The sequence below is a fragment of the Lathyrus oleraceus genome, chromosome 3 (genome assembly GCF_024323335.1).
Source record: "Lathyrus oleraceus cultivar Zhongwan6 chromosome 3, CAAS_Psat_ZW6_1.0, whole genome shotgun sequence".
NCBI classification, from domain to species: Eukaryota; Viridiplantae; Streptophyta; class Magnoliopsida; order Fabales; family Fabaceae; genus Lathyrus; species Lathyrus oleraceus.
The window spans coordinates 398,713,728-398,725,688 of NC_066581.1; the positions used below are offsets into that span (position 1 = coordinate 398,713,728).

General features: G+C 35.1%; 2 protein-coding genes across 2 annotated transcripts; one reads left to right on the plus strand and one right to left on the minus strand.

The window, feature by feature from the left end:
- Window positions 1–254: 254 nt before the first annotated feature.
- On the plus strand, window positions 255–1,499 carry LOC127127933 (uncharacterized). The gene is made up of 4 exons (XM_051057203.1): window positions 255–569; window positions 655–790; window positions 891–984; window positions 1,084–1,499. The coding sequence occupies exons 1-4, from the start codon at window positions 304–306 to the stop codon at window positions 1,335–1,337; spliced, it is 750 nt and encodes a 249-aa protein (XP_050913160.1). The 5' UTR covers window positions 255–303; the 3' UTR covers window positions 1,338–1,499.
- Window positions 1,500–1,650: 151 nt separating this feature from the next.
- On the minus strand, window positions 1,651–11,339 carry LOC127127932 (nuclear pore complex protein NUP62). The gene is made up of 9 exons (XM_051057202.1): window positions 9,557–11,339; window positions 6,839–6,935; window positions 6,212–6,290; window positions 5,727–5,849; window positions 5,168–5,245; window positions 3,941–4,044; window positions 3,135–3,222; window positions 2,965–3,063; window positions 1,651–2,121 (listed from the first exon to the last, which is right to left on the minus strand). The coding sequence occupies exons 1-9, from the start codon at window positions 11,172–11,174 to the stop codon at window positions 2,029–2,031; spliced, it is 2,379 nt and encodes a 792-aa protein (XP_050913159.1). The 5' UTR covers window positions 11,175–11,339; the 3' UTR covers window positions 1,651–2,028.
- Window positions 11,340–11,961: the final 622 nt, after the last annotated feature.

Sequence of the window (11,961 nt, forward strand, 5' to 3'; positions counted from 1 at the left end):
ATATGTCCACTAAAAATTTCTTACAAAAATTTGTTTTAAATATTTTTAAGGACAATTTTGAAATTATGAATTTATGGAGAGTATCAGATTTAATTGAGGGGGTGGCAGGAAGAATTCTCCAAAAGAGTGAAATATGCAATGGCCCAAATTTATACAGACCTAACAATTCTATTGGGCCTATGCTTATCCACCAGCCCAACCAATCATTGATGACATACTCCATCACCCACTAGCCAATAAGATTATAGAAAACCGTGCAATCACTCATCAGCATAAATTGGAAAAAGCAATCATCATTCATCAATGGGAGGTGGAACTATGCATGTTGAACATATTGTAACTCAATTGAGGAACACCCTCAATAATAATTTCTCATCTTCATCTTCTTCCAATCTCAACCCTTCACTTCCAACAGACAGCAACACCAATAAAACCTTATCTTCTTGTTGCTGTAATGGCAAACTATGCAGAAAACAAGAGATGACATCAAGTGAGTGTCTTTATAAACATGTATTTGAGACTGTTCCATCTCAAAGGGAAGTTGAAGATGCAATTTCAGCTCTTCAAGAGTAAGTTCCTTGCTTATTCTCAACTATAACTTATTAAGCTTTTGGATTGTGGATTAAATGGTTGGTTTTCAAATTTCTGTATCAGGTTTATGAAAGCAATATCATCAACAATCACTATTCAGCAAATTTCAGACTCTTATGATTCAAGGATTATGTTGTCTCAGGGATATAAAAGACTTTATGATGCTCTTCAGATGCTACAAGCTGATCCTGCTGTTAAGGTTTATCTCTTCACTTTAGATATTTAATCTTTTCTGAGTTTAATTGTTGATATCGTCAAATTTTCTGTGTCCATGTAATCTGTGGGACTATAACTTGTAGAGATTAGTGGTTTCATTATCATCTGATGAAGCCATTTGGGATGCTGTCATAAGAAATGTGTTGCATCAAAGGCTTCTGGAGTTGCCTCATTCAGGTCTGTATATTCAACATCCTCAAACCATTTTTGATAAGGCAGCATATAATTGCAATATACTTCTATGGCTCATCTAACACTATCAATTCTTTCATTCAGTTAATTGTGAAAGGCCTCAGATTTCAGGACAAAGAGAGATTGGCATAGAAATCATAAGCTGGATATTTGATATCATGAAAGGAAAGATTTTGGAGCTGATAGAAAGTTTTCAGTCACTTGTAAATGATTTATTTCAGTCGCCTAGGATTGGTAATGCAACACAGTTGGATGAAAAAGTTAGGTCATCAACCCTTCTCTCCATTGTTATCCTCTTGATTGTAATCGTGGCTAGATCCCAAAGTCGTCACGTCTAATGTGTGTAGTCAGATGGACCGTGCAACCATGCATTTGGGGTATTGGTTTGAACAGTTCAGATTTAAGTTCAACATTTTAAATTATAAATAGAAATTATTATGTATTTTGTTGGACCACATTTTAAATTATAAATGGAAATTATTATGTATTTTGTTGGACCACCTCATCTTGATCTGACAGACATCAATATCTTTTAAACTTTAAAATTTTTTACAGGAACCTGATTCTGAACCATATAGAATCGACCACATAACCAAAAACACACGCTTTATACGCTTTAGCCATGTAAATTGTAATATGGAATCAAGTACAGAGATAAAAGGCATGGCAGGACCTGCTAAAATATTTAGAATTTAAATGCTACCTTGTTTATCAATTACAAAAATCATGTTTTGAAGGAGTTCGCTTAAACTATTTGCAAATTCACAAGCAGAAACCAGTACAGATCTCAACTTTTTCAGTAAGGGATCTAACAAGAAACAACTAACAATCTTCAAATTTTCATAATGCTTCAAAACGAAGTTATAGAAGAGATATTGGGAGTCAATAGGAAAATTGATGGTAATAATAATTCTAAAACAGTTCATCCAGAATCTTCGCAATTTACGCTGGCTGCTTCATACAAATGTGTGCTCTCTCTAGCTTGTATTTGAAAGTGTTGATATACTATACAAATACAAATTTGAAATATCAAGACATCCAGCTCCCAGGTACCACCAGTTCACGATCTGAAGCAGAGCCTTGGTTAGCTAGCTTCTGAATGCGGGAAGAAAATTCTTCAGCCTGAAGTAGATTGATCAATGTCAAAGGCAGGTCACTTAAAGACAAACCATAAATAAGAATGAAAATGTTTGAGCATTTAAAATACTACCAGGCTCCATGCAGGAAGAAAAAAAAAGTTATGATTTTTCTCAAAGCTACTAGGAAATGATTCTGCTGAAATTAATTCTAGTGGGAAGAATACAACTAAAACTTTATTCCCTGCTTTTACAACTCTTTACTTTCACTTAAGCAATAATTAGGAGCTTTATGCACATTTCATAAATAATTTCAGAGGTAGACTGGTTAAAGAAAATATTCTAAAACAGAGGAGTGCAGACCGGACTCAAATATTAGAGTGACAATGCATATAGATACCACATCAAACTACGGCCCTTCAGACCCAAATAATCAATTGATTGTTGAATTTGAGCTCAATTTCAGTTTCATTTTCATCCCTCATAACTGAAGCTAAAGAGGGAATTCCCATCCATTAAAGGTAAAAAGATGTAAGAAACCTTTTGAATAAATCTATCAGGACCCACATCAGTCATTTGTCCGCATTTTCCATATTAAATCTTGCTTTTCAGTCCATATCCGTTATTCAACTTGCCTACCAAGATGAAGCAATCATTACCCTTATTTGTCTTTTTACGATCTTATCTATGGGAACATGTTAATGTAAGATAAAAGCACCTTTATTAGGGTTTTGCACAATAAAGAGATATAAATTGTAAAAATAAAAATCTCAATACCAATTAAAAATAAAAAAGTAAATGAAAAACAAGATATCGAAAATATTTATATCAAGCAGCTAAAGTTATACACACATATTTGTAGGTGCGTGTAACATTGACAAACACAAACCTTTTCATCAATCCACATCAGAGAAGTTAGTTGATTATTTAAAATTCGAACTACAGCATCTAGTGGAGTCATTCCATCTGGGGCTTCAACCTCTCCACCCTGAATGAGACACTATTGTAAGCACAATTTCATTTAGTTTGTGTAATAAAAGATCAACTGACAACCTTCACCTGGTTTGAATTAAGGGAATGAATAATTGACTTGATCTGCTCTGTCATTTGCTCTAATTCCCTTTCAATCAGTTCCGACTGCTCATACCTGAAAAAAAAAACATAAATGAAGGAATGCATCAGAAAAGAATGTAAAAGGAGAAACATGGGCACGTCACTTTTAAGAGATATATGATATATGGCTTTCACTTGCATATTGAATTTCATTGAGTTTCATATTATTAAAAAACTATAGAATATTGAGATGACACAATGTTGAAACTACTAACAAATTATTTGGACTTTCTGAATTTAATTTTAATCTAATAAAGGTAATTAAGCCTGGTAGTTTGTCCATATAAATTTTACTAAACAGTTCTGTTTGTAACCAGGATTGTGGCTGGGGGGATAAACTATCGACCTCCCCAGAAGGGGGAGGGGGTCTCATTATATCCTAGTTTCATATATTATGCCAAAAATTAGTCTTTTTCCACTAGGCAGAGTCTACCACGTAAATCAAACAACAAAACGTGACTTATTGTAAATCATGTATATAGACAAATCATTTAAATCTAAAATCATTCTATATAATTTTTCTTGATCCCCCATTTAAATCTAAAATCATTCTATATAGTTTTTTTTTATCCCCCACGGCCCCACCCCATTTCCTCAAACAATCAAACTATACTCCATTAAATATGTGTGTGTGTGCACGCGCGCATTAACATAGTAGCAATTCATATTACATTACAAGAGTTAAACTAAACAATTCGCATACATTAGACCAAGATACCAGTTAAGGGAAAAAATGAGAATTTGAAACTCACATTGCATCTCTTGTGGAAGCAGCTTCATCATCAAGAAGTAAACCACGCTCATCCTTGTAAATACGTTCAGCCTCTTCTTCCACACTCTGTAAGGCCTTATCAACCTGATACAGGGGTTGCAAGAAATGAAGAGACTTTTTCACAATATCAAACACGATCCAAAATTATTTTACATGCAATAGTGAACAGTTAAAATGGTGAACTATTATACTTATGTGAAGGTTTTGAGGGCAACTAACTAGCTTTTGCTTATTACATGACATTGCAGATTTTCTTTCTAATACTACAAAGAAATATTTGACAGCCCGAAAGAGAAGTTAGATGAAATGACTAATATCATCTAGCTTCATCTATAAATTAAATGTTAGAATAAAGGTACAGTAGTCAAACAAACTCAATTGTGATTCAGAATGTTATAATCATAAAACACTGAAGATTTCCTTTGGCCTTGGAGCTTATTCCCAACAATCTACACTTGTTGGTGGAATTGATCCAGGATATGGTAGCATGTAAAATTGTCATGAAAGTTCAGCTCCAAATGGGGTCCAAGTTTCCTACTAAAATGTGATTTTTTGTCGGTCGGAAAATGAAAAAGCCCAGTTTCACTCAGCTATTACAAAAACAATGGCATCTTATTTCCATTCAACCATCCGAACCTTCTCAAGATAAACCCTAACATTCGGGTAGTGCGATATGTGTTGCTTCTAGATTACATTACCTAATTCGTGCAAGACCCACTATGCGACCATGTTTTCTCTTTTGTAATGTGAACTGTTTTTTATTAGGTTCAAAAGTTTCACCAGTTTTCTTTGTGAATACTGTTGGCTGGTGTTCTTGTCATCTGTTTCTACTCTGTTTCACCAGTTTCCTTTGCTCTAAATGGTCTAGAAATAAAGCAACTCCAATAATGCTAATGCTCTAAACACTTCTAGAAGTGGAAAGTGTTTAGGAAGACCATTTAAAATTATATGTTAATTAGGATCATCATTTTTTTGTTTTTTAATCATTATTTTATGTGTTATTTTATTTCATATGCATACATATTCAAGAGCATTGGCAATTCAATGTTAGAATAAATGCACTAAATTTTTGGAACTTTTAAAAATAGAATACATGCACTAAATTTGATGAACACTGAGCCAGAACAATAAAATGAAATTAACCCCGAGAAATGCATGAAAAATAAGTTCACCAAACAATTTAGGAAGAGAAAAGTTCTCAAATTACCTCATGTTGATGAGTCTCTATCAACTCCAATTGCCGCTCCAAATTTGATTGTGTTTCAACTACTTTTGCCACTTCAATCTAGATTATAACAACATAAATAAGCTATAGAGAACTAGTAATTATGATAGAACCTGGTTGGTATTGTGATTGTTTATTTAGGGCAGTATACTAGAGAACGGATACTGCACCGGTCATAGATATTGGTGATATGATGAACATGTGAATAAAGGATAAGAATAGAAACTCTAGAACGGAGAAACAAAGCCTGCGGATGTAGCTTCCAGCAAGGAAGTTATTAATAATACAAACTGTCTACAACCGGCAATTGACAAATAAACCAACCTCTAGGATTTAGAGTCTAGTCTCTCCCAAACCAACCAGCATACAAAATACCTAACCCCCTCCCTTTTCCCTTTCCCCCTATAGTTATAATTCTGACTACCTAAAGCAGTCACATAGCGGTTACATAAATAAACTGCCTATAACTAACAAATGAGGGCTAAATTAAACTGTTTTCATATAGAAATCATGGAAAAGGATAATTTAAAGACAGACAAACCTCAAGCCTCAATAGAACATCACGATTTTGTAAAATCCTGCGGTCCCATTCAGCTATTGCATTAGCTTGTTTTCGAAATTTTCCAGTTCTCTCTTGCAACTCGGAATTCCACTCCTTGATAATCTACATAAAGTTACAAGAATAGGGAGGAGAAATAGAGAGAAACAGAGGATAAATTAACAAAGAATCCGTAAAAGAATGTTAGTGTGGGCAATACCAAACAAATTTCCCATCAATCATTTTATTATAAAAGAAAACATTTGCAAACAGAAAACAATATTTGTTAGTGGTTTGTGCTTTCTTTAGTACAATTTGACGAAACGGTGGTTCCAGTCTTACTCATTAACAATCAAATACAGTCTCATTTTAAGGCTCTAAGTTAAATATACTCATTATTAATAGCTAATTTACTAACAACAAATCTTGGATGATAAAATAAACTCATTACTAATAGTCTTACTCAAATAAAAGAACACATTCAATACCTCCTCCACAGTCTTCCCTGTGATTTCAGATGGCAATTTTGGTGTAGCAGCTACTGATGTGCTGACAGTTGAAGTAGTTCTACAGGACAAATAGAAAAGGAAGTATTAAAAGCATCGTCCTATAATTTATTAGTAACTTCTCAGTCCTCATGCATATATAATGAAATTAAAAGCATTGTATTCAATATAAAGTGAGGAAAAATAAAGCACTAAACTAGATGCAATAAACAGCATAACAAGTGTGATTAGTTCTACTTTAGAAAAAGCATAGCAAGAAAACAATCAATTATAAGGCTTGCTCTGGAATATCAGAGCACACAAGAGAAAACAATGCAAAACCCTCCTAGTGAAACTTATAGGCAAAAAAGTAGGTTTGATATTCAAATAAGCATTAGCATTCTTTATTTGTTTTTACATAAGAGTATAATGCATATGTTTCAGAATTAAATTAGCATCAATTTGCTACCAATGTAATTAATTGCAAATGGAAAAACTTAAATCAGAAAATCCAGAGTGAAAAGAAAATGAATACAAATATACAGAATAAAGAAATATTTTGGTTGTGTTTTTCCAGAAAGGTAAAAAGGATATTACTTTAACTACATCCATATAAAAATGTCTGCATACCCACTACTGGAAGCCACAACAACAGCGGATGACAACTGGGTTGCACTGGTGCTCGAACTAGAAATTGCTGGAGCAGTAGAAGTTGAAGTGCTCACCCCTGCAGAATAAATGATCAACAATGAGAAAAGAATGTAATAGAGAAAAGAAACTAATTTACAAGAATGAGAAGGTAATTTTCTTCAGTGAAAAAAAAAGTATTGAAATGCAAATATGAATCCCGAATTCGTGCAAAATACAAGGACAGGCATCAGAAAAGTCTGGACACTTCTTGTCCTACTTCTAAATTTTTTAACTTGACAAATTTAAATCAAATGCATCTGGTACCAATATTAAAAAGTTATTCGGTTTCAACTGAAAAAGTTTAGTAATTTAAGAGAAAAGATATCTTGACACATTAAGTTGACACAAACACCGTATCATTATGTGATTTAGATTTTTTAATTACTTTCTTGTTTCTCTTCCAATCAAATCAATGTTTATATTGAATGTATTTTAGACAGTGTCCCTATACAGTGTCAGATTTTTGTGTCAAAATATTCCTCCTTACAGTTTAGTAGTTCTAGGACAAGGTAAGAAAGTATGGTTAGGCTAGGTACAAGTAGATTTAAGGGCTGAACCCCTATATAAATCCCAATCAATTTTAATTTCATGCTAAATAAATAGTGTGTCAAAAGTAAATAATTATGTATCAGATTCCTGTTTTACAACTTTAACTACCACAAACAGTGGTTCTCACTGTGGTTATCAAATCAAGATGTGCGTGTATTAGAGGACAAATTCTCCAAGTCATTATGTGATTTAGATTTTTTAATTACTTTCTTGTTTCTCTTCCAATCAAATCAATGTTTATATTGAATGTATTTTAGACAGTGTCCCTATACAGTGTCAGATTTTTGTGTCAAAATATTCCTCCTTACAGTTTAGTAGTTCTAGGACAAGGTAAGAAAGTATGGTTAGGCTAGGTACAAGTAGATTTAAGGGCTGAACCCCTATATAAATCCCAATCAATTTTAATTTCATGCTAAATAAATAGTGTGTCAAAAGTAAATAATTATGTATCAGATTCCTGTTTTACAACTTTAACTACCACAAACAGTGGTTCTCACTGTGGTTATCAAATCAAGATGTGTGTGTATTAGAGGACAAATTCTCCAAGTCATATTTAAGCATTAAAATAAGTAACATTAGTATATAAAAAAAACACAAGCTAATATATAATATATGAACTTAAAAATAAACCAAAGTTCAAGTCCTAAATAAATAAACAAAGGTTCCACCCAACTCCTAAAAACATGATTTAACTACACTTCCTTTTCAATTATGATTTACCCTGTGATATTAATCGACGGCAGCATAATTCATTTTGTAATATACTTTCTACTTACTATCATGGTTTTCACCATGTCTATAAAGTAAAATCTATGATGAAATGCTAATCAATCCAAGCTTTGAATCCAGGCAGCTCTCATCCTTTAACTCAACAAATATTCCTACCTACAATATTTTAACTCGTTCAAGTTTAAATTTGCTGAAATAAAAGTAGAATCTGGATCAGTATCTTCCATTGATTGTTTGCAATTACATAATATCCAAGGCATGGCTCACAGTTTAAGTATAACATACAATGATACTATTTCCTTCCAAAACAGACCTACCCAGTTATGTTGGAGGAAAATTGAACTTAACTTTTGATCCCATTATACTCTCTAGCCACCTAGCAATTTAAAGAAACCTCACCCTAAAGTAATACAATAGAAAACTTAGATATATTTGTCCAAAAGAAAAACTTAGATATATGAAGAATACAAGTTAAAATTTGACACAAGGTAACCCATAGATATTACAAGTAAATGAACTTAATAAACTTATCTCATTATATTTGATAAATATAAAGCAGGCCTACGAGGGGTTTTAAATCTAACACTACTAGAATAATTACCATCAAATTTAAATTGACCAACAATTTCTCAAACTAATGCAAGAAATAACGGATATCCTACCAGAAGCAAAAACAAATAACATAATATCATGATCAATGAATCAAAACAACTAACTCACAAACCCTTGCAAGTTTGTCTTACAACATATTCTACTTGTAGAATTCACCATCCTACCGTCTTTACATTGAATTACTGTAGATACAAATTCAGAATATAGAGATTAACAGAAATAGATTAAGGACAATTTAGTGAATATCACTCATGAATGAATGAACATTGAGGGTCAAGAAGAGAAAGAATCATACATGATAGTATCATGATCATCCACAAAGATTTGAGAGCCTGGTCACACACCTAAACCTAACGGATCAACTAACTCGCCTCACTTACATTCTTTAATTTTTCTCCTACTGCAATTAGATGAGTAACTAAATATATAACTAACAAACTCTAACAAGTTCAACTAATAAGATGTAACCAACAAAGGACAGGCCAATTGGCTCTTTGAATCCAAATCAATTCGCCAAAGTTGTAACATGTTATTTAAATAATTCCCCTTCCATCCACCCTATACTACATCTCAGTTAGTCACTCAACATTTTCAATCTACCACATTCTATAGCACAACTTCATTTGTGCAAGCATCAAATAAATTCAAATATAAAAAAGAAAATCATATATGAAAGAAAAAATATCCATTCTAACAGTAATAGAGACAATTCACACACCTTAAAGACAGACCACTAAACATGATCTCAATTCCAAAAACATGGCTTACCAAATGCAGGAGCAGTAGCTGCCGATACGGCAGGAGTTGAAGCCTTGTTAGCAAATGAAAACCCGGTCCCAAAAGAAACAGTTGATGCAGTAGATGCAGTGCTTCCTACACCAAAACCTGCAAAAGATGATCCTCCACTGGCTGACGACGAGCCAGCACCTGTAGATGCCACCGGAGTAGCTGTCAATGAAAAGCCGCCACTCGCTGGAGCAGAAGAAGCAGCAGTGGCACCAAAGGCAGGCACAGAAGCCGAAACAACTGCAGTCCCAGTCGTGGTTGCCGAGGTTGTGGTCGTAGTCACCGTCGAAAACAGTGGTGCTGAAGATGTTGTGAACGAGAAAGAACCCGCCGGCTTGGAAGCCGCCTGTGTGCCGGAAACAGTGGAGGCGGTCGAAGAAGCTGTAGATGAAGGTGCATTACCGAACCCAAATGAGGGTTGAGAAGCAGAGGAAGTTGTGTTTCCTAAGGTGAATCCCGATGAGCTAGACGAAGTTGTTGCAGTTAAAGTACTTGCTGGAGCAGATGGCTTTGCAAACGATGAAAATGGCGTTGTCGTGGTTGAAGTTGAAGAAGCATTTGTAGAGAACGCGTTAGAAAACAAAGGAGGTGTTGTAGTTGTAGCTGAAGAACCAGCAAACGCTCCAAACGATTGTGTTGCAGCAGAAGAAGATCCGCCAAACTGCGTCGGTGTGGCAGAAGCTGTTCCGCCAAACAGAGTTGAAGTCGTTGAAGCAGATGAAGTTCCTCCAAACGGTGTGGTTGAAGCTGATGAAGTTCCTCCAAACGGTGTGGTTGAAGCTGATGACGACACAAATCCAAACGGAGTCGAAGAAGCCGAGGACGATGACGGTGCCCCAAACAGTGTTGAAGAAGTCGAAGAAGCCGAGGACGGTGCTCCAAATGCTCCAAATGGCGTTGAAGAAGTCGAAGAAGCAGAGGGCAGTGCGCCAAACAGATTTGAAGAAATAGAAGAAGCCGAAGACGGGGCTCCAAATGGTGTCGAAGAAGTCGATGCCGGTGCTCCAAATGGCGTCGAAGAAGCCGATGACGGTGCTCCAAATGGTGTCGAAGAAGCCGATGACGGTGCTCCAAATGGTGTCGAAGAAGCCGATGACGGTGCACCAAACGGTGTTGAAGAAGCCGTGGACGGTGCACCAAACAGAGTAGTTGAAGCCGTAGAAGTTCCTCCAAACTGCGGTGTGGAAGCCGTTGCTGACGCCGATGATGTTCCTCCAAAAAGATTCGTTGGAGTTGGGGGAGTTCCACCAAACGGTGTCGTAGCAGATGAGGATGAGGAGAACAGTGACGATCCTGTGGCAGCGGAACCGAAAATGGAAGGAGCTGAGGAAGCCGGCGCGGAGGAAGCCGATGAGGAGCCGAATAGAGAAGAAGGTGCAGTGAACGAAGAGGATCCAAAGTTGAAGGCAGAGCCAGTGGAGGAGGAAGAGGGGGCGAATGCGAAAGAAAGAGGGGAAGGAGAAGAAGAAGCGGCGGAGGTAGGGTTTGTGGTGGTGGAGAAAGGGGAAGAGGATCCGAATGAGGGGGATGACCCGAACGAAAATGGGGATGAGGATGAAGATTGGGTGGAAGAGGAAGATCCGAATGAGAAACCCGACATTGTAGCAAACTTGCAAGCGAGCTCTGGAGTGGAGATTGAAGGGTTGGAGCTTCTTTTGTTTTTGGTTTTCAAAATGAGGAGGAGCGGGTTCGATTGCGCAGGGGTTTGAGAGTTTAGGTTCAGGGTTTTGCTTCTACAAAGCCAGCGAAAAGTTTAACGGGATTCAATTTTGTCAATTCCAATTCTAACCCTGTAAAAATATTTATTTAACAATCTATCTTATTTTTAGATTGATAATTCAAACCGATTGAGAAATAAATAGACATATCTATCTAGTGTTAAAATTGATGGGAAAATATGGAATGAAATACAATGATATCATGTTGCTATGATATCATGTTGCTTTATAAAAAATGAAATAAAATGGGATGGAATGGAATATAGTGATATCAGGAATGGAATACAGTGATATCATTACCATCTCCCATTTGTATTATTTTATATGTTTTTAAAATAAAAATCAAGGTCTGGTCCAATATTCAATGTCTATGATTAATTGATTGTGTAAAATCTTTTTACACTGTCATTGTATTATTTTATATGTTTTTAAAATAAAAATCAAGGTCTGGTCCAATATTCAATGTCTATGATTAATTGATTGTGTAAAATCTTTTTACACTGTCAGTGTATTTCAATTAAATTCATTATAATTTTATCTTTCAAATTTTATATTCATTAATAATATTAATGTTTTTGAAGTAAAGGATAAAAATGAAATAAAAAAATTATAATATTTTTTTTCTGTCTATTTCCAAACATTAGAATTATGGATGTTTGTGATGCGATT

What these genes read in the sequence shown, in the direction of transcription:
- LOC127127933 (XM_051057203.1), top strand. Translation starts at nt 304, where the DNA reads ATGGGAGGTGGAACTATGCATGTTGAACATATTGTAACTCAATTGAGG. An exon ending in GCAATTTCAGCTCTTCAAGA is followed by an intron (nt 570 to 654) that starts GTAAGTTCCTTG and finishes TTTCTGTATCAG; the next exon opens with GTTTATGAAAGCAATATCAT. An exon ending in AAGCTGATCCTGCTGTTAAG is followed by an intron (nt 791 to 890) that starts GTTTATCTCTTC and finishes TATAACTTGTAG; the next exon opens with AGATTAGTGGTTTCATTATC.
- LOC127127932 (XM_051057202.1), bottom strand. Translation starts at nt 11,174, where the DNA reads ATGTCGGGTTTCTCATTCGGATCTTCCTCTTCCACCCAATCTTCATCC. An exon ending in AGCTACTGCTCCTGCATTTG is followed by an intron (nt 6,936 to 9,556) that starts GTAAGCCATGTT and finishes TTTATTCTGCAG; the next exon opens with GGGTGAGCACTTCAACTTCT. An exon ending in ATTCCCTTAATTCAAACCAG is followed by an intron (nt 3,064 to 3,134) that starts GTGAAGGTTGTC and finishes TGTCTCATTCAG; the next exon opens with GGTGGAGAGGTTGAAGCCCC.